Raw genomic sequence first — 27,281 nt, 5'->3', positions numbered from 1 at the left:
TTTGTATCAATATACCTTTTGTCAATGTATAGGCGAGTGATTCTTGCAAAACATTATATGCACAAAGACCATCAAATGATCTAATACGTAGGTGTCTGCAAGCAATTTACATAACTTTGTACATGATAGCAATGTAGTTGAATGATATTTGTAAAGAATAAGAACACCTCACGATGTATCTGAGTAGTACATAGAATAGCACGTCGGCTCGCGATGATGCATGTATGTGTTTACAATTTCTGCTACCTATCAAAATCTATTGGTCAAGATCAATTCACTGGTGAACACAATTGAACAACTATTACCTTAAAATTCTCGGGCATTACTCAAAATTGTAGTTCCTGTAGCGCTGGTATAAGCTGAATGCAGATTTTTTTTTTCCATAGGCTGATGAATCGCATGCAAGGACAAAAAGCCGAATAGCAAGCGATGACACACGCTAAGATCTCAGGACCTAATATCGTAACATGGCTAAGAATAAAGTAACATTTCATATCATAACATATCATATAAAGTAACATCAAAGCATAATACTGTAGTTCCATCTAAACAAACGCTTGTCATTGATATATACATGTTGTTTGATATCAAGTGCTGAAGGTTGCACTTTCATCAGTCATATTTAATAAGGGAGAACATAACACGACTTGAGCGACCACTGCATTTTAAAGTAGAGCTAAGGGATGATTTTCTTATTTTGCGTATAAATGCAGCTATTGCGAGCACCATGCCATTTTAAAATCTTGATGACAGTTTGATATCGAGATGGCTGTGTTTTGGCGAATCAAAAACAGTGATGCATGCTTTAAGTCTTATACAGGAGGCATGGAAAGCTGCTGCTCATACCTGCTTTATTTTATTAAGATAGAAACCCGACAGATATAATAGATTACCGGGATTGCTACTGTGCTTCCTTCATCTTTCCTCGAGTATTTTCTTCTCGATTAAGATGTGCACAAGTCTAATCACATTGTACATTTGATTTGTAACTGCATCAGCTCTCTTCCTTGAAGCAAAAATTGAATTTTTACTATGTTCGCAAGCGACAAAGATGCTGAATTACAAAGAAAAAATGAGTTGTTTCTCTCTTTTTTTTTGTTCCTATACAGTGTTACCACATCATATTAACTACATGCATGTCTGTAAGTCGTGCCGATAGTCTTAGCCAAAACTTAGAATATGACACGAATGTCATTGTCAGTTGAATGTCTGTATAAGTGAGCTCCTTTTCTTAACGGGAAATGATTTAAAATTAGCCCAGAAAAAGAACCGGGTTAATAAAATCTAATAGAATTTAGACAAAATGGTACATAGATATGACCATTTCAGTGTGTGCGCGAGTCAAATGAAACTTAGCATCCTGTGCTGAATTGAGAATGCAAAACAGAAGATTAAGTGAGACTTTGACTTGATTTATGAAAGAATTCTTTCGTTTTCTACTCCACAACTGAGTAAACTCACAGGGCATTTTCGCAGAAAGAAACGTCTCTTATTTTTCATGGTTCTCGTCTTGTTTTTGTTAATGTATCACGCAGTATTACGCAGAGGAAGTGAATATGTTTGTCAAGAAAAAGGTAAAGAAATCATACAGTTTCCTTAATGTGTATGCATTTGCATGTGGTGGAAGTAAATAGGGAGTTTTGTGGAGGACACCTCGTGGTCACGTCTATATTGAGTTGGTGGCCATATGTAATGTGTTGCTTATAGTCGTGCATGGTAAGCATCATATAAGATGCTTTGGTTTTGGTCATTCTTGCTTCCAGTGATTGCATGGTTTCGTCTCGATCACCGCTTTCTACCCAAACAATAAGCCATTAATCTTTTTGTTTTGTTTTGTTTTTGACGGTTAAAAATATTTCTTTCTTTCTACAAGGTTTCTGGCTAGTATATGATTCCCAGTTTTAGCTCGGTTGCTGGAGGCTGCTCCAAGTCGGCCGTGCGATATCGTCTCTGCAGCCACTCCGGGGGATCCTGGACCAACTGCGTCATGAGGATCAAGATGAGATTGAAGACATACAGCACGGCACTGGCCACCACCAGCCAGTACGAGTAACCTAGCAACGAGCGGTCGGTATAGAACCCTCCCGTGGACTGGCGGTCTTCCACGCTGAGCGCCTCGTACTGGATTTCGGTCAGGTACAGCGCCGCGTAGACACTCAACGACAATACGCAGGCCAGAACTAAAGAGGGAAATAAATACCAACATCATTATTTTGTTAGAATATGAATGACAATAGTAGACTAGACAGGGACTGGTACAAGGTCATCTCAAGGTGGAAATAGACATCGGAAAATGGCTGTGAACGAGAGTTAAGAAATTGAGTTTTGTAGACTGATAGAGATCTTTACCTGTCACGAGCTACATGTACTAGAATTGGGGAACAAAAGGAGAGGAAAGTATAACATCAATACAGACACCATGCTACAACAAACATACTTATCAAACTTAATGGGATATACAGATGTCGAGGATGTCAAATTATGACCGATATTGACAATGATGTTGTTATTATTGTAATCATCATCATAATTATTCATGATAACTATATAATCACCACATGAGATGATATGTATGAAATACAGCTGTTAATGCCATTATTATGTTTCATGTTTACTGACATAGAAGTGAAGTTGGAAAATTTGCCGGAGGCAAACAATGAGTCAAAGATGGATCTCAGAGATGATCCAAGAGAGTGAGTAAAAGACGGAAAGGGGGAGGGAAAGGGAGAGTGGGAATAGGGTTGAAGAGAAAGTTACAACTTGATTCATTTTCAAAAATGGAGATTTGACATTTAATTTGAAACTGTGTAGTTTTCGTACAAGGCATTCTTGTCAAATTTGAAAAGTAGTGTTTTATGCATCTAATTTGTTATGCTGCATTTTTTTCTTTATTGTGTGATTCTGTAATTCACCTGATTTTTTTTTATTCTTTGCTGTAAATGCCGTTTAATTTTTACTAATAAATATTGAATTAGAAAAAAATGACTCCTATCATACATTTAACTCCAGTAACAATTTTGTTGAACTTATATTAAAGTATAAAGTCACAGAAAAAGGAAATGATGTAGGAACAACCTTGTGAAACAGTAATTGTTTAAACTACAAAACAGGAAAGACTGTATATCTACGACAGTATGATCATAATTGTATATGCCTAATCTATCTAAAGCAATGGTTGGCGAGCTACACCAACCTTGTTCAAACTCTGTCATACACATTGTACCTCGCCAGACTCCGACTTATTGCCTATAAGATATACACAGTATAGGCCCTACACTGAAATGTGAAGGAACGGAGAGAGAGAAAACAGACAGACAGACAGACAGACAGACAAACAAACAAACAAACAAACATTCTTACGTCCAATGCCGTTCCATAGATACAGTCCTGGTCTCCCGTGCAACGTTTCTGTCGGCACACGTGTGGTATTCAGATAGCTGAAGAAAGTGGCGACCACGGCAAAAACGACGGCGGGGATCATGAACACGAGCGTGACGACGACCAGGTCTGTGTTATACACGTCCTCGTACTCGACGAACACTGAAGGAATAGAGACGAAAAAGACATTGACTAGAACGAATATAATTCCACCACATTTGATTAACATCGATTCTATTGTAGAACACGTGTATCACCATGCGTAAACCGTGATTGCAGTCGTGGTCAGGAGGTCTACATCAACCCAACCTTGTCGGGAGCACCTATATAGAACGGTTACAGTTCGTTATTCCGAAGGTTCGTTATTCCGAAGGTTTGTTATTCCGGAGGTTCGTTAATCCGAAAATATGATAAGGTTTGTTATTCCGAAGGTTCATGAATCCGAAAATGAAATAAGGTTTGTTATATACAGTAAACCTCGGATAAGTCGACGTCGAGCGAGTCGAAAATCACTTAACTCGAAGCAAAATAAAAAGTCCCGATTTTTCCCTATGTATTTTCTCTAAGAAATATTTGGATAAGCCGAAGTACGAGAGTCGAATTTCGGCTGTGTCGAAGTAAAACATTCAGTCCCTTTTGTACAAAATACACGTAGTTTACATCACTTGAGCCGAAGAAGATTTCTCTGGCATTCTCATTACATTTAGAGGAGAATAAAAAATCGGCAGTCGCAGAACCCCATCCCTGACCTGCTGCAGGTAAGCATGCACACTCACCCTACCGCTCCGCACGCATGTCAAATACATACACATGTATACATGTATATACACAGCACATCGATCCATACTTTATCCATACACACTTCACATCCATACTTTATCCATGTCAAGCCAGAACTCCTTGGTCAACCAATTGCTGCTTTAATATTTTAGTGACAGGCCAAGTGGGCGGAGCTTGTTTGTGTGTGCCCGGCTGGCTGTATAGTTTTGTTCAATGGAGGTGGGATGGGCCTGGGAGAGTGTTTGTCTCATGGTAGGTTGACAGAGATGGCTTACCTATGTTGCACCATAGACAAAGCACATGCACATTGCCACATTAGCGCAGACATTCTTAGAACTACGTTTAACTACACTAGTATTGATGCAAATTCCATGTTCAATTTAGAACAAAATAAGAACATTATCTTCAAGAACAGACAAATTTGAATACAAACACACACGGGCACGCACACACACACACACACACATGCATGCAAATGTACTATAATACATGTACATAACTGTGAGTCGAAAAAAATCGACTCTCGCGAGAGTCGAAGTTCACTTAAGTCGACGCATTTTTGTCAGTCCCGAGAGCTTCGACTCATGCGAGGTTTACTGTATTCCGAAGGTTCGTTAATCCGAAAATGAAACAAAGCTCGTTATTCCGAAGGTTCTTTGCGGACCCTCTTTCATTGTCGGATTAACGAACTTTCGGAATAACGAACCCTATTTCATTTTCGGATTAACGAACCTTCGGAATAACGAACCCTATTTCATTTTCGGATAAACGAGCCTTCGGAATAGCGAAACCTATTTTATTTTCGGATTAACGAACCTCCGGAATAACGAACCATCGGAATAACGCCACAAAATATTTAATGTTCGGATTAACGAACCCTTTTTCATTTTCGGATTAACGAACCTCTATAGGTATAGGGAAGGTGTGTGTTTCGGATTAACGAATCTTCAGAATAACGAACAGCACCAATGTAGAACTACCATGTACATGGTTTATGCATGGACCCAGGGAGGTACTAGGCGAGCTCGCCTAGTACCTCCTTGATGGACCTAAGTCCATGGTACATGGAAAAATCCTGAAAGGGATACTTTGGCTCTGGCTCCTCTTTACGACCGACAAGGGTTTGTGCTTGCAAGCCCTCCCCCTGATCTCCCTCTCTCCTTCTCCCCCTCTCTCCCACCCCTATTGATATAGTACAGAGCATTCCATTTTAAGAGGAATTCAGAGTTTATTTGATGAAAATCGGGTTTGGAATGACTGAAACATCCAAAAACAAAGTAAAATAAAGCGATCGTAATAAAATGTGGGTCCCACACTTTAGAATCGCTCTGTTTTGGTTATCTCAGCCAATTCAAAACCAATTTTCGTCAAATAATCATTGAATTCCTCATGTAATTACATGCTCTTTCATATATAACAAGAGGTTTCTCATTATCTCATACACAGACACACACACACACACACACAAAATGTTAGAAACCTGAAATTAGGTCTCAACCAAAACTATACTAGCCCTTTAACTTCGTAACACGTCAACAGAAAGCCTCTCACAAGGATACGAGCTGGTTCTATCTTCAAGTTACGGCCCAGTCATTGCTTTTTTGAGTACTTCCTCATTTTGTTTCATGAATAGTGCACATTCACTCATGAACGAATGTGTACTGCCATACGGTTAAAGTTCATGTGATTCCCCGGTTTTCCGACGCATAGTTTTTTTTTTAATTGTGCTGTAAATATGAAAGAATGTTGATTTCTCTCAATAAGCTTCTCAATCATCGTTGGCCCATTGTGAAATTACAAATTGTTGTGGTCTTCTCATCCAGCGTTGACGACACATGTTTTTCTCCAACTTCACTGATGTGCTCGACAAAATACATTAACTGCTTCATTCACTGGATCTGCAGATTACCGGTGTACAGATTACACTAAAGACTACTCTCTAAAAAAATCGAGTGAAAATATTCACTCTTAAAGGAGTGAATTCAAAAAAGAGTGAATTTAGAGTGAAATTGGAGTGAATTTTGAGTGAAAATGTTCTTCTTCACTCGTTTTAGAGTGACCTCAGGGATCACTCCAAAATCTTCGAGTGATCCCTGAGGTCACTCCAAAATGAGTGAAAATGAACATTTTCACTCAAAATTCATGATTAACCCTTAGGTAATATATTGTAAATATTGTAAATCCATATCCTCATTTATGACTTTAAAAATATCATAAAAGCAAGCTTTACCGTCAAGTTGCATGTACGAGCAAGTATTTTTCTGATAAATACATGGAACAACTGAAATCGTACTAGATTAGAGCAGATGCTCATGTATAAAAGCATGATAATATAAAGTCAAAATTTAGAGTACAATGCACTTATACACCGAGTGGCGTCTTGAAGGGATTGAAACAGCTGAGGTGATTACAAGACAAATTACATTGTACATAGGATGGTGTCGATTGAATGTCTGGTCACGTTTAGAAGATAGCATATTGTAACATCCAATTCAGTTACTCGCTAAATAGACACGTCGTCACGAGTGTTTTGTAGCTTGAGTGAAACAACAAAGGTTATGTCTGCTACTATTGATGCTGTTGTTGTTGTTGTTGTTGCTGCTGCTGCTGTTTTTGTTGCTGCTGTTGTTGTTGTTGTTGTTGCTGCTGCTGGTGTTTGAAATCAGACAGGACCCAGACATGAATATATGACATGTTTTCTCTATGAGGGGACTGCATTCTACAAGCTCTGCTTTTTAGCAGTCTCCTCCATTTCCAGCAATATTGTTTATGCATTTACCACAGTGACGTAACAGTTATTTGTATCTCTGTTGATAATTTACCTGTATCTCTTTTACAATATTATTCTGTTCATCGCATTGTGGTACTGATTTCATGACGTCTGTGTATATGAGCGTTTCTTTGTATTTCTTATTATTTGTATGTTGGAAGTGAAATAAATCAACTTGAACTTGAACTTGAATGAATAGATCAGTCTCTCCGATTCCCGTGCAGTCTCAAAATGTCATTAACGCGGAATGTACTTGAGCGGATAGTGCAACAACGGCTTATCATATTGCCCTTTAATAAATTCTGCGCTCTACAGTACTTAATGGAGACAAAGATGCAAATACCCGTCCCTCATCTATGTTAATCATTTTAATGAGTGACGCTTTGCATTAGATCGGGGTCAAACAGTATACATCGGAACAGTGTAGCTGTAGCAGAGCAGGGAGGTGATACCTCCCTGAACAGAGTAGCTGTTGTCTCGCTAAAGCTCATTATTCATCATTCTGTAGTTTGTTTGTTTTTCTAAATAGAAAGTGTAACATGGTGACATTGATGACTTTGCGCAGTTCCAGACTGACAAACACAATTATCACTTTACGTCAGTGCACAAAATGATTCTAGAAGAAGCAAGAATTGTGTGTGACAGACGATGTAACACCAGGCGACCTGTTTGCAAACAATCCCAATGGCATGTGAAAATCAGATAGGGGTCCTCAGCACGAAGAAGTCTTGTTGTTTATCATTATGATTTGAGCTTGAAAATATACGTCGTAATCGTGGCATTTGCGCAGTTGACAACAAGATATGAACAGAATTTTAGCATAGCTCATTGGATGAATACAATATTGATAAATCAGTGATAAATCACGATAAACTTATCAAAATCAGGGGCATCATTAACATTTTGTGTTACTGTTGAAGGGTGATAACGGTAAAAAGAGGAGAGGTCCAGATGCCCATCTAACTGCTCCTAGAGTCCGGGGAAGCATCTCCATCATATTAGAAATTATCTTAATGACAATTATTTAGAATGCCAAATAAATAGCAAGACATTAAACAGGCCTAGTAACAATTCGAGGTTTTATATGGCACATATTTTTGGAAATTGCAGATAAAAAAATATATATATGACTACTTCATTCATTGGCTATATCAACTTTTTTTGCCTTAACACGTAAGTATATATAATTTTAAAATTCCACAACTTTCTCATTTGTTTCGATTTTGATGATATTCACTTGTCTGTGTACTCTATGTTATCGAACCAAACTTGAATATGGAGTGACCTCGAGAGCTGGGTCAACGAGGGAGGGCGCAGCTCACAGTCTATTGACATTATTTCCTCCATCAGTTCCAACAAAGGATCGGAGGAGGTGATTGGAGGGGTTCTAATCTAATGCCCTGTGATATGATAACTTCAAGAAGTGTCGTCTCTTTGTATAAAGCGAGTTTTAGATCGAACGCAAAGACGACGCCAAGATGTCGAACGACTCGAACGCATAGATGACGCTAATTGGGAAAGAATGGTGCTCCGCACATGCGCGAGGCAGCTGTTTCTATTGTCCAAACAGCTAGACTGCGGCGTGATATCGTTCGCGTCGCAAATCTAAGGCTCGCTATGGTAAATTGTGTTGTTGTTGGTGGTGGTGGTGTTATTTTCATTCGATGTCACTGCAGCGACCGCCAGAGAGAAAGCAAACTACGTATACTGGTCTTTCAACTGGAATCGTTGTTAGGAAAAGGGCTTGATTTAATGACTTTGTTGATACACTTGGCTTCAGTTTCTTTGTGTTCCGTACCCTTGTGGTGCCCTAATCTGACTTCAACTTCCTCGAAGCGATGATGGCCATTGTTCGCTTTCTAAACCGATTACACTGTGTTATTCTTTACTATTGTGATTGGGCGGGTTATTACAGACACGCTTGGCCAGTGCAGACTGGAGACGTACGTTTCGACTAAGTAAAAATGAATGAACAGTGCAGTAACTTTAAAGCCAAAGAAATAAAAGAGCAACGAGCGAAGATTTCTGAAAGGAAATGTCGGGCGTGGGAGGGGAATAAAGTCATTTGTAACTGGCTTCTCTGATGTCGTTTGTCATCAAAGTATCTTCTTGCACTAATCGCTGATCCAACAAGAAAACCCTATATTCGTCGGCCTCATGCCAAAAGGGCAATAATAGTGTACAAAGTCTATAGTGTTAAGGCCCTTTTGGCATGAGGCCGACGTTATAGCGGTTCATCAATCCGCAGTCCCCAGCTTCTTAAAACTTGTTTTTCAGTGAATCCTTCTACCATTACCAATTCCTCTCTACGTTGAAGCAAAGCTCCGCGCAGGGCCTGTTTCCTTTAACTCCATATCAACAAGAGAGCTTGTACGAGGCTGGTCCAACATAACAATTTAAGTTCAAGGTTCAAATAACATTCCTTTCCTGTAGTGTTTGGTCAACACTGACTTCGGCAAATAGCAGGTGCATTGAAGGAGGCGTGCATGGCATGGTATATGGCGTGAAATAACACGTACATGCGCAACTTGTATTGAAACATGCCTCAACAGGACAAAATATCTCATCAAACAAAGTGCAGTTGTTGTTTTTTTTTTGGTACTTAGATGTGAGATAACCAGCATCAATAATACAGTGATTGAACAAGAGGTTGACAAGAAGATTAATGAGTGTGATAATTCGTCTACAGACGTTCTCTATAAACCTACTCAGAAAAACACACACACACACACCTAAATTGGGAAGTGTTCTGCGGTTTTTAGGCTGTTTATTCCATTGGTTTAGACCGGAATAAAACTGTAGGCCTATATGAGCTTGCCCATATTTTGATTGATTGACTTCAAATAGAGAGTGAATGTGCATTGATTCAAGCAGGTATATTGATATGCATTAAGTAGGAATTAACAGATTATTACGGACAAAATAATGATATATTTCAATTATGCGCATATAATACACAAACCAACTAAATAAAGTAAACAATGTCCGTAGGCGTTGGCGTTGACATTATGCCATAGTCTTTGATCCAGACAGATATTTAAAGACATTCAAAGAAGCCATATAACTCAATAAGTAGCGTCAGTGCACGATAACAATTACTATAGATACAAGTAGATTGTTGACATCGATATATATGATTAGTCTTTGGAAAAGAAAAAAAAAGAATCGCATTACGTTGTATCCGCAATGTTGCTGGCCAACTCGAGCGTTAACAGCCGAAGAACAACGGGCGCAGTTCCACTCAGTGTGACCAGCGAAGAACACGGGTTTATGCTTGAAGCGGCCCAAAATCATGCTAAATTGCCATGAAATTACGTCACATCAAGTCAACCAATTGTGGTGCCTCATCAACTGACAAGGAAAAAAAAAGAACAAGAAGGTCCTCACATTTCTTTTTGCTACAAATTATGGTGCCCGATCGGCTAACAAGCAAAACACAAATAAAAATAAAATTGAATTGTGGTGTCCAATTGCATTATGGTTCCCAATCGCATTGTGGCGCCCATTCGAATTGTGTTGCCCAATTGTCCTCCCATATTTTGTGGTGCCTGATAAGCTGACAAGCAAAAAAAAAAGTCCAACTAACAAACCAACCAAAAAGCAGTACCACAGTACAAAAACCGCCTAGAGATTTCTTTTCTGTAGAAATTATGCCAGAACTATGCTAAAAACAGCCAAATTATGCCTGATAGCATAATGCTGGATAGATGCTGAAACGTCTAAAATTATGCCAGAAAGCATAATAACATGCCAACTGTGGCAATGTTGAGTTCCAGACGATGGCGATGTATAGTAAGGTATACCGTCTACATTGAAGTGTACTAGTATACACTTCAGTCTCATCTCATTCCTATCGAATCAACACCAAATCAACCTGTTAAATCTCGGGGATCGTGTTTTTCTTTCTCCATATGTTCTCTCTTCAGAAAAGTTCATATCATATAGGCATCATATTGGCACCTCTGAATCTTACTGCATATACTAGAGAGAGAGAGAGAGAGATTATACGGAATTAAATACATCGAACAAAGCTGCACAAAATCAGGAAGTTTTACGACTCACTTTCATCAACAAATATTGTGTTGTACTTCACATTTTGACGACTCTGCAACCAATAGAAACGATGGTATACGACCAAAATAGAGTTCCACTGAAAAAAAGTCGATTATTGCTAGAGCAACTGATTGACAAATATTGTCCTTCATTCACGCAATTTAATACACACCTATTAGTCAGTTTGTTTGTTTGCCTGGTTTTTTGTTTTTGTTTTTGTTTGTATGTTTGTTTGTTTGTTTGTTGGTTGGTTCGTTGGTTTTTAGTAATCGTCATGATTAAAATCATGAGCATACATAATCCGGTGGGAATCGAACTTACGACATCATGAATGCTACAGAGAGATCGTCCTATCCACTAGACTACCGAGCTTTGGCCCGATAGCCAGTGATGGTTACCTGGACGTCAGTCAGTTGCAACAAACACAACTCGACGCAGGAATCATCAATTTGAAGAGATTGTTGTTGTTGTTTTTATACTGTACTAAACAGCAGTAATGAATGGTAAAAATAAAAAGATAGAACGCTGCATTGAACCACATGAATCTATGCTGTGAATCAAATACACCATGCTGTGAAAAAAATACACCACGAACATGAAACACACTGAACAACTTGCATGATAACATGTTGTGCATCGCATTTATTCACTATTAAAGTTTTTTATAGTAGTACTGCCAATATCATATAGTAACAAGCTGATATCAAATTGTTCATGAGTGAATCCTCAATGTATAGTACACATTGAATTATCTATACATGCAATATCGCAATACATAACGTAATATACATGTACACAAACAAGGTATTAGTTATTAATGAAATACAATTCTTCAAAGCCATATACGATTTTCTAGTATCAATTGAAAGTTTCCTAACAAACTCTGTCTATACCAACCTCTCCGAAATATAAACTGAATCATAACCCCGGGAATATAACACTGTATGAAGAACAAAGATGAATGATAATTATTAGAGGTACAAGAAGACCCTGTATAGTTCAGGCGTAAGGGAAACCACATCAGATAACAATATCCGCATCATTCTGAGAGTTGCGATTATATCACATACTAACTAAAATATTACCTCATCTCACAAAAATGTTTTCCCTAGTCGTTTTAATTTCAACAACGGCATCAATCCATCGTTTAAAGAAAAAGAGGGACAAAACATTAATGCGCAGTATAGCCCGAGTTTCGCTCTTGTGTTAATGGAGATAATATCACGACAAATCACCTGAATGAAATGGTTTATTACGTCGGATATTGATTAGTTGTTGGTTTTCTCGTTCTGGTGTACAATGTTCACATAGATTATTATCGAGACGGGTCACACAGAGGCCATAAAGAGCCCAAAAGTGTTGAAAATAGTTGCGACAACCACGACAGGAGAAAAAGATTGGACAGAAGAGAAAGATTGGACAGAAAAAAGGAAAGGAAAAAAGATTTACAAAAGATTGTAATTGAGCATTATATGTTATGAACACCGAACCGACAAAATGTGTCATGATGTAATGCAAAGACTTCGTTAGGGCAAGATTAATCTCTCGCTCAGAGAAAAAACGAAAATAAAAAGAAATGGTTAATGATCGGATGTGACCAACTTGTTATTGATAGCTGTAATTTATCAAGCATGTCGTTTCATAATAAAATCAAATGTTATTACATCTTGCCACTTCACTGCTCTTCGCTTAATCTGTGATGAAGAAATCTTGGGCAAGCTTAATGTGAGTAATCTGGACACAATCAAGGTCCGGTTAAGAGCTGATGCAATGTAGATACATAGAGTTTAACATGAGGGAGACAACCTGTTTTTTGTTTGTTTGTTTGTTTGTTTGTTTGTTTGGGTCTTTGTTTTATTTGTCGGTCATGTCACAATCCTAGTGCACCAAAATGATAAGTTAATCTATATAGACAGCTTAAGTTATGAATATTGTTACTCCTTCCAAGCAAAGACCAAACTATACGATTTTTAATAGGCTTTAATTCTATACCCATGCAACGCAGGGTTTAATCTTATATATAGACAAGATACGGGCGAGACATACATTTCACTACGTGTTTGGCTAAGTCGTTGCTTATGATGAATAATAATTTATCATATTTACATTGCAGTTTGTAGTACTGAAGAAGCTGTGTATAATTCATGTTCTACATAATGATACCGCGCACGAGCAGAATTTGTTTTTTTCCTTTTCCGTCATAAACTGAATACGTATAAAATTACTAAAACACAAATAAATAATACTTCCTAAACGATAACAAACTAATCATTGCTAAGTGTGGATAACACAAAGTCCACTTAATACTTTATACACAAAAAGGACAATTTACCGGGATTGTCAACTTTCCAAGGCAATGCAGAAAATATCCCCGTTTCCAGTTCTCTGAATACACACACACACACACACACACACACACACACACACACACACACACACAATATTGCATTAAGGGGATCCGATGACATTTTCGCACTAGTAGTATTCAACTTTCAACTTATGAAAGTGAAAGTTGAAAGTTGAATATTACTAGTACGAAAATGTCATCAGATCCCCTTAATGCAATATTGTATGTGTGTGTGTGTTTGTGTGTGAGTATTACAAATACCATCTCATTTTCCCGCCAACACGAAAGTGGTAAGTCTACATCTTCTGCAGACCTTATAGCAACACGCCTTCAAGTCCCAGATAAAGCTGGTCTGCATACAGAGATGCGTGATCGTCTCCTACCCCCATCAGCCCACTAACATTCCCACGTTGTTAACCCTACAACCGCAAAACAAACGACAGACAACATTGTATTATATTATTAACATCTATAAGCGTTGATTTAGAAACTTGACAATGAGGAACCTGTTGGTGTATCGCCACGGCTTTTCGGCAAGTGGTCAAACTTTTGATGCTGATTTCCTATCTCAAAAACTGACTCACTAATGAGAGGTCTCGTATTGACATGGCGTGGAGTTCATTTAACCCTTTGCGTGCCACATTAATTTCCATGGACATAGATATTTGTGTGACATTTGTGTACATTTGAATCCTCGGCAAAGAAAGGGTTAAAGATTGAAACCGGCAATGCGAATCGTCAAGAGATAATTCTGTCAATACATAATGCCGGACCCGATGTCGTTTCCGACTTTCCCGTTGACGTTCACCGATCGCTTCTTGCGACTGAATATGCGAGGGTTCTCGACGAGTTGCGCCAGCAGGACGATGACGATGTTGGAGCAGAAGATGAGGAAGGTAACGACCACGAGCAGGAAGGAGAAGCCGAAGTGGGCCTCGGAGGTGCTGAAGTTAAAAGGAGGCCCGCGGTCGGACGGGTTGAGGACCTCGAACTGGATTTGGGTGAAGTAGACGACTAGGTAGAGTGTCAGGGCCACAGCGCTGCATAGCACTACAGGAGGGGTGAACAGAATGAGAGAAAGTTATCATATGATTGAAAAAAAAAAATTTTTCAATCAATGCCGCAAGAAAGGAAAAAACAAAAACAACACATTCTTGTCCCGATACAACTTATAAAACAGCTACACTCTTTATTACAATAAACACAACACGTGCACATTCAATCACGTTATTTGGAAAAGTCATTCCATAACGCTTTATGAAACATAATAGAAATATACATTATGCTCTCCCTCGTCTAGAAACCCCAGACAATGCTAATAGATAACATTATCACAAGCACACAAAATCACTCACATGACTGATAATCCCACCTGGAATCACTTTATATAGGAGCATTTTTTTTTAAACTATCTTAAACGTGGGAAGATGTTATTCTGGTAGACAAACATTTCGACGACCAACGACCGATACAGAGCCAAAAGGCCACAAGGAAGCAATACATTAATTTCTGGGATATGTCACTCGGGTGAGCCTTAATTGGGCGAGGCTCGGGAGGATCGCTCTCTTTCTTTACCTCCGATGATGTTCCAAATGTAGAGTCCGACCGGGCCGTGAATCGTCTCGATGGGAATCGTCAGCATGTTGACGAGTCCGAAGATGGTGGAGACGAGGGCGAAAATCGCCGCGGGAATGAGGAAGACGATGACGGTGATGACGATCCCGGTGTTATAGACTTCGGCGTGTTCGCTGAGCACTGTTGCAGGAAGAAGGCAGAAGATAACTTTCAAAAACAATATTCTTCTCGTTTGACAATTTTAACTGTTTGTTCTTGTATTTCGGAGCTGTGGAATGGACAAAACGAATGTACAAAGGAATTTTCAATGGTGAATAAAAACAAACAAACGTAGAAGCATTTTGATTGAAATTGATGTGGCTATATAAATATTATTATATGAGGCGTAGACAATTTGCATTAACTTTCATTTACATCAATTCAATTCAATTCAATTCAATTCATGCTTTATTTCATTTTTTCGAAAAGAACATCAGCTTCTGTTAAACGAAAACAATTCATGTTAAATGTACGAAAGTATGCATATCCACGTGACGATATTACAAAATTCTGATACCTTAGAAAAAGATTGATTTCGAGATCAGCCCAATGACAGACTACTACTTAGAAAAAAAAAAGAAAATATGCATAAATGTGTTCTTTTTGACATGAAGAGCCATCTAAAGGCAGCTTTTGGGTAAGGATAACATTTACATCATTTTTGTAGAACTATATCTCAGGTTTTAAAACGTTATGCAGTACAGGTCATCGTTTGTTATCTGTATTATCTCATCTCACTAAAACTATATCAAAGTCGCCGTTTTCTATAATTGCATAACGATTCAAAGTATAGTATACTTATATCCTCAAAGTGACTGAGGGGATCAACAAGAGTCCAGATTTGTTCGTATCTCAAATCGATACTGATACCTTACTTTAGGTTAATCGTTTTGTACGGAATCATATATCTCGCGCCAAAATTAATACTTCATCCTGCATGATGACATATAGTTTATTCACCTTCATTCAGTTTATTCCAATCTTAATTAATGTCTCCACGTGACAGAGTTTTTTTTTTCTAAGAAACCACACGACGCGATATTAGATTTTGAGACACAGTCTACACACTGCTATATTCCTCGCCATGCACAGCAAAGCTCAAGTCAACCATGCATACAACAGAGTTTGGAGTCTTTTGTGAAATATTTGGGGGCATTCTTATTTGGAGGTCGTTACGAGTCTCTATTGACATATTGTAGACTCCTTTGTGCGCCAGCCGTTCCCATTTGTACTAACGTTCCAGTGGGGACAATAGGCGAAACGTCATGCTCTGCCAAAATCCACGCAGAAGGCATTTTGAAGTGACGCATGCACCCACACAATATTTATATAATACCACTGTGCGATATACTTTGATGTGTGCAACCCTTACATTGTTAGGGCACTCTCATAGCACCGAAGGGCTTTGGACCTCCATTAAAAAGGGGGCACGCCTTTGTTATTTCACACCTTTCCTACAAACATCATACGTTCTATTAGTTTTGAAATCAATAAATTATCCTTCTTGAAGTAACACTTTGGATTTTCATTTTGGACAGCGACGAAACTTCCTTGTTAGTTAAAATAATCGTAACATCTTGTGTTCAAAACTGCGCAACGCCCTCATAAATGTACTTTGCAGATGGTGATTCAAATAAACACAAGATATGAAAATAACTTAAATTGGGATAAGTTTAGTCAGGTTTGTTTAAAGTAGGCAAGCGCTATTCATTAGTTGTCAAATCAACACTTCAAAGTATAGACGTTTATGAGAACGTTTTATCTAGATAGCCGAGATTGGATAGATAGTGTGTGTGTGTGTGTTTGTGTGTTTGTTTGGGTTTTTTGCAATATGGTGTTATTCCCTTACACTACAGGTGGTAAGAATCCATATTTAGTCATAGTTCTGATTAAAGTATTATATGTAAGATATATATATATATATATATATATATATATATATATAGTATGCAATGTCTTTATAAAAAACAAACAATCCTAGAGGCATAATTAGGTATAGCTTACTTAGTATATCATTCATTATAGGTTTGTCCATGCAGTTTGTTCTAATCCTGCTGGATTGTACAAAATAATAGTGTCATCCAAATAAATAAAAACAAAATGCACGTATGTTCCGACGTCGATCATAAACTGTTTTTGAGTGTTCATAGGACCTAAGTTTTTCGATTTACTCTGTAATGGTTATTAGATAATTCCTCAATACTACATTAGAGCCTACATAGTTATTGTCTTACCTGAGTAGCACTCATAATTCCGTCCCCCTAGCCCGTAGTTGAACCGCTTGCATCCGTAGAAGAGTCCAAAGAACGATACTCCCATGAAGGCACCAGGATCCCTGTTGTCGATGGGATTCGAACCCAGAAACCCTGTGAGTGGTTGCGAGGTGTTGAACACCGTGATGTCCCGCCTTAAGTCGGCCCGGACCCAGCTGGTCGTGCCGAGTGCAATGCCGAGGAGGATCAAACAGGCAAAGCTGCCCAGAGTGACCATAAAGTAGAGCGTCGTCCGTCGCTTAATCACGCCTTCACACATGGTTTAAATTGTATCGACACGGATTCTGGTACGAAATATTTACAATAATAATGTTAATGATACAAGTTCTCTGCGCTGTCCAGTTGTTTCTCCGTTGTTTCCTCTAACACTCCAAACTTTTATCGCTGAATACTAATTCCTGGTCATTGGGAGAATACCGCACCTCACAAGTGAATTCGTGGACTCCAAGAATATGTATTCCAATTCGTACCCATGACTCATACTGAGATATATATTACCTGCTTATACTCTAACTTTTGTCTTGCATAGTCCAACAAAATCTCGCCCCGTTTCCTTTTCTTCTGTTTCTCAGCCTGATGGGGCGCCAAGACACATCATAAATGCTTATCCGTTTCTTGTCTTGCCCTGATTCCGAATATTATACTTAGTATTGCCGAAGCTCTGCCGAATTTCTGCCCAACAACACGGAGATAACCGTAAGTTTTATCATCCAGCTGAAGTTGTCGAACCCGAAGGCGTGGGAACCGGGACAGTAGCTTTTGTAAGTTATTTTCTCGAGTTGCAAGGTTGTGCGCCATCGCCGAGCCACACTTTAAAAGAATATTCCATATACTAATGGGGGTGGTCATGTCATAGTAAAGTGACGCAGTGGTAAATTAGAAAATAACTTGTTTTGTTTTGTTGTCTTTTCAAACGTAATGGCTATCAAATAATCACGATCAATTATATGAAAAGCTCAAAATGTCTTAATGAGTAATTGAATAAAGTATAAATGTCTGTCAAAACGCATACATGGTCTAGATTTTTTTTTTATACCACCAGTAATGAGATCGACGACCTGTCGAAGATTCCACAGAATCCTATGTGACGAAGAAAATGGCGGCGTACATGCAGGTAAAATCCCTTTTGACATTCTCTTGGTTTTATAGAATGAACTGCGCATTTTCGTGGCTAATGATATCTACATACTTACAGTACTAGAAATGTCTGCGAGGCTGTGCTATGTATCTGTAAGGAAGATGATCTTTTACACACATTAAAAATGCAATTTCAGAACTTGCTTCTAACGTAGTCCCATATATTCCGATTTGTGTACTGTCCGTACTGTAATTTGAAGCGTGGAAGTATGACCCTACCTAGAGTAGAATTGTTGCTGTTTGCGGCCGTGCATCCGTTAACGGCAGAAACAACATGCTCGGTAATATACTGCTAAATACAGTGACGCACTCTATAGATGCTTTCCACATATTTACTATCACACTACCGATCTACAAAAATCAATCGTGGGCGTTGGGCGATAGTGTGGCCCAAAAGGCAAAGTGCTGAACAGTTGCTGAACAGGCTTTGATGAGAAGCACCATAGAAGAAGTAGAAGTGGGCATTAAATCTCAAAAGTGAAATTTTGTCACCTCGGGCCTATTGAAGTTAATGACAACATCTCGCATCCAAAAGTTTATTTTCTGTAGACTCTCCTTTCTTAACATGCTTAACATCACAGCTAACGAACAAGGAATAAAGGATCTAATAAACTGGATTTTTTTTCCCCGATGTTCGTGGATTTTGAAATTTAAAAACGTCCTCAGGATCATGTAACGTTAAAAATGGAACTCTCATGAGCCGGTGTGGGCCACAAAGCACCATTTTTTTAAATTTTTTTTTATGGAAGTGGATGTTACCATTAAAGAAAAAAAATGTGAACCAACAACACCACCAGAATTCCGATCCCTGTTTGCATGCTGTTGTTGCATGTGCGGCAGCTATTTTAATGTGCTTTCGTAATGGGACTTGGTGTTCATGCAACGTTCAAGAGCCATGCCATGTGAGGGCGTTCAGCATAATCAGAATGCAGAGCACGCGCATATTGCATAGGAATTGTACATCATGCTGTAAGTCGACTTACTGCTGCCGTAAATCAGCGAACGTGGTGCAGGTTTTAGTCCTGCTCAATCTGGACCACTGCATTGGTCATTGCCTATTATTGGTCAAATTTTTTGTGATAGGCACAATACAATAGTGAGTATGAATAATCTTGTCTATGTTATATGAAATGGTTGAAACTACTTTGCCAGATTTGTTTACAGTGTGGAAAACCCCTTAAATGGTCACAAACAGGGTATGTTACTCTACAACTTTTTCAGGTATGGCAGGGCTACACACTAACCCATTTTGTCTACTGGTCCGACCTGTCTGTCAGACCAGTAGGTTCCTAATTTTTCCATTTTTTACTGGTCCATTCCTGAAAAAGTTACTGGTTCGACAGTGATTTTTTTATTGGTCAGGGACCATTAGACCAGTGCCATTATGCAGCGTTGGGTATGGTGTTAAAGGATGGCATGAAATGATAATTCTATCGATAGAAATTTAGCTTTTGAATCAAGGCAATATTACACTTTTCATGAGCACGCCATAAAGGTGTCCACATCATGTTTGCAAACAATGCCGAAAAGTTGCTTTCACATGCTGATCTCCAGCAAATGTACCATGGTTAGCTAAAACGCATAACCAGCACAGAAGCCACTCCCTCTCGTATCATCATAATTTGTGTGTGCTGTGCACGTACATACGTGCCCGCTCTACCACCGTAAATCCCAACATCGCAAGCACCGGTGCAGTTGGCATTGTGAATGAGTCGCATGCATTGTGATCACCAGCCAGCCAGCGGAGCGGGCATGCTTTGCATATACACTGCATGCAGTAACAATTGACTGTACTGATAGCCCTATGTTCATGTCCTTGTCCATAAATTCTTAAATTCCTTAGATTGAAAAAATGAAATAGAGAAGTTTTGTCCATTTTATCACCATTGTGCCTTGCACCTTATGTCATTTGAAGTTTGAATTGACAAAAAATTCTTCTTTTCAGCCTTTAGTTTCCCACTCTGTATTTGTATGAATATATCAGGTGTGATATATTCTGTAGACTTAAATCTGATTTCAGATTTTTTTTCTCAAGTCTATGCTCATTTTGCTTTTTCCATACATCAAAATCACCTGAAAAATTTGATTTCTGATTGTGTCAACAAACCTCAATGTTATCCCTGATATATGAATAGAATGCAAGGGAGCAAAAACTTATTTTTGCCATTTCATTCATGTCTCTTGTTGTGTCTTATTAGTCTTTTGTTATCATTGCTATCTTGAAGGGTATCTGTAAATGCATGACAAAAATGTCAATTTCTGCAATTTTTACTTTCATGCCTTGTAGGACAAAAATGAATGTGTTCACTCATGCGTAAAATTTGTCTTTGTATTACCTTACCAGGATGAAAGCCAGTTGAATTACCTTTGATATGGTATAATGATACATTGATTGTTATCAAAATCTGTGAGAATTAGGAAGGTGTAAGAGTGTATACTTTTTTTCTTTTTTTTTGCTGAGTGCATATGTGACCATAACAAAAGGATCCGAAAGTCGCTGACAGCTGAGCAGAGAAAATCGAGTTTGAAGTCAGGTCATCAAAATCGAATTTGAAGTCAGGTCATCAAAATCAGACAAAACCATCAAATTTCTGTTTTTAACATAATTTTGTATTCTAATATTTCAAATATCTGCAGAAATTCGAAGCGAAATGATTAAAGGCAAGGTAAGGAAGTAAGTATTTTCTGGGCCATGATTTTCTGACTTGAAAGAGAACAGAAACGTTTCCAAAGATTTGGTTTTAGCGCCGCAGATAGACTCCGCCCCTAGCAAGGAGGGAGTGATTTTATTGGTCAGTGCGTGGCATCCTGGTTATTGATTGGACGTGCGTAGATCACTGGTGCTAAGCTTGAATGAACATCGCGGAGGTTGCTAAGAGCATACCTTCCATTGTCAAGATGTGAAAACTGTGTTACCTCCCCTGGAGCACGATTGCGTCAGAAGGAAAGCTTTGAAGGGGGTTTTCTCGAAACGCCGATTTCATAGACCACTGGACATGCTCTCTTAAAATCAGTCATATCTCCGCTACGTGTGCTGTTATGATTCATGTTATTGTTTTATATCAGCGTACAAGCTGTAAGAGGAAGCAAATAATGTCATGTCATTTTAGGAAAATCGACCTCCCCCGACTTTCAGATCCTTTTGTTGTAGCGGGTCACATATAGTTTGAATCTTTGGATCACAATACATTTTCTTTATTGCAGTAAGTTCCTACAATAGTCAACCTTTCCTAAGTTGACCTGGCACAAGTCTGATTAACATGGGCTACAGAGTGGGTTATAAATTTTACCCCAGATGAATAAAAAAGTGTTTACATTTGTGTAAGTTGAAATTCATTTTCTCTGAGTCCTTTACTGCTGTAGCTGCAGCATCTAAAGGCAAGGTTGACTACATACATATTTTAAGTCACTTCAGACAATCATAACAAATTCATAGAAGTACACAGTACATTCTGAAGGTTCAGCAAAAACAACAGCCGATGTCAGGGGATTGCCCAAAGCAAATTCACATTTTAGATCTGAAGGTCTTCCTCACTCGTTGATATCATACCAAAGAATTACATATGGGATAAAACTGAATAGTTATGCATGTGCGGGCAGACTGTGACAATAACTGCTGCAGGAGTGTTTCAAATTAAGGTTTACAAAAAAGTGTATTAAATGCCAAAACGTAGTTCTCAGAAGGGCGGGAAATTCATCTTTCACCATTTTGGAAATTGCTTGCAATTTACCAAAAAGGTCTACCTTGGAAGATTATTATGTAGCAACCAGGATCTTGCAAGCTCTGAGATTTTGACTTCCGACAAACTTTTTGGCTAATATTCAGCAATTTTGTCATTACCCAACTGAAATTGTATTATCACAGCATTATTTGACACATTTTTTATGTGTATGTGTACATTTTGGAGCAGTAATCGACAGTTCTACTGGCATATGAGAACTTTGTTTTGGCTTTAGCAGTTGGGGCATATCAAATAGCTATGCAAGATTCAATGAATGGACCAATAGCTGTATCAGCATCAAAATCAGTGAAGAATTTAACTTTTGCCCAACCATGATCTCAAATAGATCTCTTTTATATACTGTGCACATGATGCACCAGGCTCCCATAGGCAATAGGTCAAATCCAGTCATGTACTAAATGTGTGAATACCATCATGACTGTGTCAGAAACAATGTGCAGATACAATACGCGTGCTACTCTGGTGCTGCATATACATTACACTTTTGAAGGCATACTTATTCACGCACTTGTATGGTTGAGTAAAATCCCTCTCTATATTGGAATGGCTGCTACATGAAGTTTTTGATTATTTTATTACTTGAGTTATTCATTTTAGAAGTGGATATTTAGTGAAGACTTGTGTGTACTATTAAAGTCAGTAGAGGACATGTCAGACAATGAAATTGTCCTCTTTAAAATTGTCCATACATGTATGATTGCAAACCTACTTCTATGATTTATCGCTAAATCAAATGCACCTTCAGAATTCCATAACATTCCTAGTGTTGGTTTAATATTCATACGTTTATACTGCTCTATTTATGTTTTAGAGTGAACTCTTCGTCAAAGTCACCTTGAAGGCACAGTTGGGGTTTTTCTTTCAGTGAGGAATTCAAAGTTTATTTGATGAAAATTGGTTTGAAATGGCTGCAATATCAAAAAAAAAAAAAAATGAGCAAAACAAAGTAGTCTTCCTAAAAGGTGGGTCCCTCTTTTACTGTATACGCCATATATTTGGTGAGTCTAAATTTTTGGGAATCCGGACTTCCCGATGACATCGAGTGGTTAAATTCGCAATCATAGAGCATTTATTGAACTCAGAAATGTATACTTGCATATCACATTCATATCAGGATTAGAGTTAATGTTTCTGTGTGTCTTTAAATTTGCGAATAGCACCTGACTTAGGAAATTTGCAAAAATTAACAGAAAAAAGCCCTCTCAAAATATTTGGCTTAGAATACAGTATTAAGACCTCTTTACTTTTAGATATCTCAACCATTTCAAAGCCAAATTTCATCAATTTCATCAATTGAATTCCTCTTAGAATTGTATGCTCTTTCACATTTCCCATTATAAGGTTTCTCATTATATCACAAAAAAGTTGGAAACTTGAAGCCCCATCTCAACCAAAACTATATCATCCCTTTGTTTAAGTAGGTATTTACAGTACAATGTTCCAAACGCCTTATACAATACATTGTAGTTGACACAATTTATCGTACCACCATGATGTCTCAGAGTGCGCCTTGATAACATGTGTACATGTTTTTGGAAGAAGAAATGATAGCCCGAGTTCTAGGTTTTTCGTGAATATACCCTGGACTTTAAACAGTGATACTCTACTGCTCTCAATATGGGTTTGGTTCTTCAAACATTAGATAGTTCAAGATGGAGGCACGCTTTGGCATGTACTGGAATTCAAAATGCCAATGTTCGTGATAAATCATCATAAAATTATTAGATTGTGGTTTTATGGCAGAACCAAAGGGATAGTAAATTTTACAACAGCCTTTACATGGTAATCAACATAAAAGCTACATTTTAGACAAGGAATTAAAACATGGATATGGTTGCTGATGGTGGTTTCTGTGTAAAGTCACATATTTTGTTATGGTTGTTATTCATGGGGGTTTTGTTTTTGTTTTTATTAAAGCAAGGCGACTTTCAGATGGTACCGTACTCAAAACTAATTTTGGTAGAAATGTTTTTGGAAGAAGAAATGATAGCCCGAGTTCTAGGTTTTTCGTGAATATACCCTGGACTTTAAACAGTGATACTCTACTGCTCTCAATATGGGTTTGGTTCTTCAAACATTAGATAGTTCAAGATGGAGGCACGCTTTGGCATGTACTGGAATTCAAAATGCCAATGTTCGTGATAAATCATCATAAAATTATTAGATTGTGGTTTTATGGCAGAACCAAAGGGATAGTAAATTTTACAACAGCCTTTACATGGTAATCAACATAAAAGCTACATTTTAGACAAGGAATTAAAACATGGATATGGTTGCTGATGGTGGTTTCTGTGTAAAGTCACATATTTTGTTATGGTTGTTATTCATGGGGGTTTTGTTTTTGTTTTTATTAAAGCAAGGCGACTTTCAGATGGTACCGTACTCAAAACTAATTTTCTACCTCAATATTTGCCATAAAACCAGTGCTCTATTTCACTCAAAGTTGTGGATGTGAAGCAGGCGATCAGAGCTGGGTAGAATATTTTTTTAATATATTTGCGTGAAATTCATTCTTCAAACAAAGGCTCTGTAGTTTTACGTTGGGACATTATTTTAACACAGTTTGATCAAAGAAGTGCAGTGTTTGTTCTTGGCGGGACCTCAAATTGGTTATGTTGAATGATGCTCTCTACTTTTGGCATGATTGATGTACATGTCATAAAATAACCTTCTCAAATTTGATTTCTTTCTGTGAATTACAACTGAAGATCCTAAATGACTGTGGGAATAACAGGCTGTTGTATGCATTCGTCATCTTGAAGTGTTTAATTTTGTCACACAGTGTTTCATATCAAACCTTTGCCAAATGCTGAACAAGTACTGATTAAAGTGGCAATATTGTGTTCAAAATGTAGTAGTTTTTTTTTTTTTTTTTTTTTTTGGGGGGGGGTTGTTTCTGTTTTTTTACTAAGATGGAAAGTAGATGTAAGCTGCTATTTTTATACACATGTAGGACATGTTACCAATCATTTGACATCAAATTTGGAGGGCACAGTGTATAACACACTGATATGATACCATGAGAATTTTTATTTAGTTTGGATTCATGTTACGTAGCCAAATCCAAGCTAACTGATCCTTTATGTGCTCACGCATTGTCAAACTTGTCAAGCTTTTTCAGCAACATTCAGTAATCCACCAAAACTTGACCTAGTTGTCAATTTTGGCATGCCCACTCAGGTGTAGCAATGTGCCTTAGTCCAACTGGAAGATCATGGTGACACATTAGTTATGTTCAGATGACAAAACCCTAACCTCGAGATTAAGCTCTTGCCCCCTAACTACGACGTGTGTCCACACGACGAATCTTAACCTCGAGGTTACGAAACCTCGAGGTCAAATTCCTGCCCCTTTGAGTGCATTGATTTTTGTGTCCACACGGTGCTTAACTACGAGTGGGGACCCCCCTGCGGCTCGTGGTTAGAGCGCTAACCATAAGATTTCATGTGGCTCTTAACATCGAGGTAACCTCGAGGTTAGCTAACTACGAGTGCGTCTTCATGATCCCTAACTACAAGCTCTAACCTCGAGGTTAAGGCTTGTCATCTGGACGTAACTATTGATTTGGGATCAAGAGGATTAGATCATCTCAATTTATTGATGATTAGTTTGACAGAAATCTGTGCCAATCAGTGAAGAAGGCTCTCTCTTTGGAAGGATGAGGCTGTGGGATTTCCAGAAAAGGCATAAGAGAATGAACCATGGCCTTGAGGGGGATATAACATTTATTGCCTGAACTAGAATTGTATTGCTCAAGTTGAAGACGAGGGCAATACAATTCTAGTGAGGGCAATTAATGTTGTATCCCCCGAAAGTAGCCAGTCCATATCATTATTATTACCCATTTCTGTCATCTTGAGCATTAATATGAATCATTACGATGTAAACTTTTTACAACTTCCCAGTTCGTGGTATTCCACTCGGCGCCAGCTCGAGCTCTACACCACACTGCACGCTACATCCCTATGCACAGCCTAGGTAGGGCCTATACAGCGCTCATATTTTTTTTCAATTTCAATTTATTTTCATACTTCTCGTATATCAATGATACATAAAAAAATAACAGCACAAGTTTCTTTTTTGACCTTGTCAACAGTATATACATACATGATAATAACACAGTCATTATAATGATAACTGGTTGAAATCGAAGTGGGATTGTACAAAGAGGAGTATGATGGGACCTACATGAAAGCAAGCTTGTTTGGCTGTAAGCCCCGGATAATCAGTGTTTGTGAAAGAGAAACGGAGAACGGATAGAAGTTGAGACCAGATGATTTAATGATACCAAATAAGGGAAGCAGGGTATGCCTATATGATTAAGAAATTAAAGAAAAAGAACACTATAATGCAAACCATAATTGTGACCAAGCTATCATTTGTCTCCAAAATATATAGGACATGATTTACATATAAGGCCTACTTGAATATATCAGCCAACTGACACAGGCGCAGAGATCATCCTCTATTTTTACATGTTAACGTATGGGAATTTGCCCTTCATTGCGAAACCACTCCGCGAGAAAACTGTCATCAACAGCAAATTTTCTTCACGGGAGCTCTAGTGCCCGGATGTAATTACCTTCGTTTTTAGCATGCATATCCCATAGGCAATTGTCAAAGAGGGGAATATGAGAATTCACCCCTCTTCTCCCTGCTGTTGCATAATACGAGGGGAATACAATGTCGTAGAACCACAGCTTAGATGCCTGATATGGGTAATAATTGGTCTTATTCACATGAGTAACATTCATGAAGCTTGAAATACATGATGTATGTATATTCTACTGACAGAGATTTAAGTCAAAGCAGTGGTGGCATGTACATCTATCAATGTCCAATGAGTGCTAGAGAAGTCAGTTTCACAAAGTTCTCTTACCTATGTAAGTGAGTCTTTCCCTTGCTCCGAATCCGTAATTGAACTGCTTGTAGCCGTAGATTATCCCGAACGTCACCAACCCAGAATATCTGTCGTTGGGCGGGTCTGCGATGGTGTCGGGTGCACCTGTGACATTCCTGATAGCTTGTGCCTCAATCCAGTTTGGGGAGCAGAAGGACGCGATCAGCATACAGCTGATGCATATCGAGAAGCCTAATGTCACTCCGTACAGAACCGTAACGGAGGTCTTCATCTCGGTAGACTCGGTAGGAATGCAAGCTCTCGATTGATGGTCAGGGCTGGTGGC

The 27,281-nt window shown here is 38.4% G+C and overlaps 3 protein-coding genes across 3 annotated transcripts in view; 1 reads left to right on the top strand and 2 right to left on the bottom strand.

Annotated features, from left to right (window-relative positions):
- Positions 1-399: 399 nt before the first annotated feature.
- LOC139735707 (clarin-2-like) lies at positions 400-27,281 on the bottom strand. The gene is made up of 3 exons (XM_071646457.1): positions 26,975-27,281; positions 3,361-3,540; positions 400-2,180 (listed from the first exon to the last, which is right to left on the bottom strand). Exons 1-3 carry the CDS (start codon positions 27,225-27,227, stop codon positions 1,882-1,884), a joined length of 732 nt encoding a protein of 243 aa, XP_071502558.1. The 5' UTR covers positions 27,228-27,281; the 3' UTR covers positions 400-1,881.
- On the bottom strand, positions 13,574-17,987 carry LOC139735706 (clarin-2-like). The gene is made up of 3 exons (XM_071646455.1): positions 17,177-17,987; positions 14,904-15,083; positions 13,574-14,378 (listed from the first exon to the last, which is right to left on the bottom strand). Exons 1-3 carry the CDS (start codon positions 17,472-17,474, stop codon positions 14,083-14,085), a joined length of 774 nt encoding a protein of 257 aa, XP_071502556.1. The 5' UTR covers positions 17,475-17,987; the 3' UTR covers positions 13,574-14,082.
- The window catches only part of LOC139735703 (bromodomain-containing protein 8-like), a 39,290-nt gene continuing 30,315 nt past the window's right edge, over positions 18,307-27,281 (top strand). Inside the window, exon 1 of the mRNA XM_071646452.1 lies at positions 18,307-18,329. The gene's annotated coding sequence lies outside the window, so the exon portion shown is untranslated. The remainder of the gene's footprint in view (positions 18,330-27,281) is intronic.

The sequence above is a fragment of the Diadema antillarum genome, unplaced genomic scaffold (genome assembly GCF_040938485.1).
Source record: "Diadema antillarum isolate AM-2024a unplaced genomic scaffold, OU_Dant_1.0 seq00000593_RagTag, whole genome shotgun sequence".
Classification (NCBI taxonomy): Eukaryota; Metazoa; Echinodermata; class Echinoidea; order Diadematoida; family Diadematidae; genus Diadema; species Diadema antillarum.
Note: the sequence above shows the minus strand (reverse complement) of the source record. Positions and strands in the feature narration are given on the sequence as shown.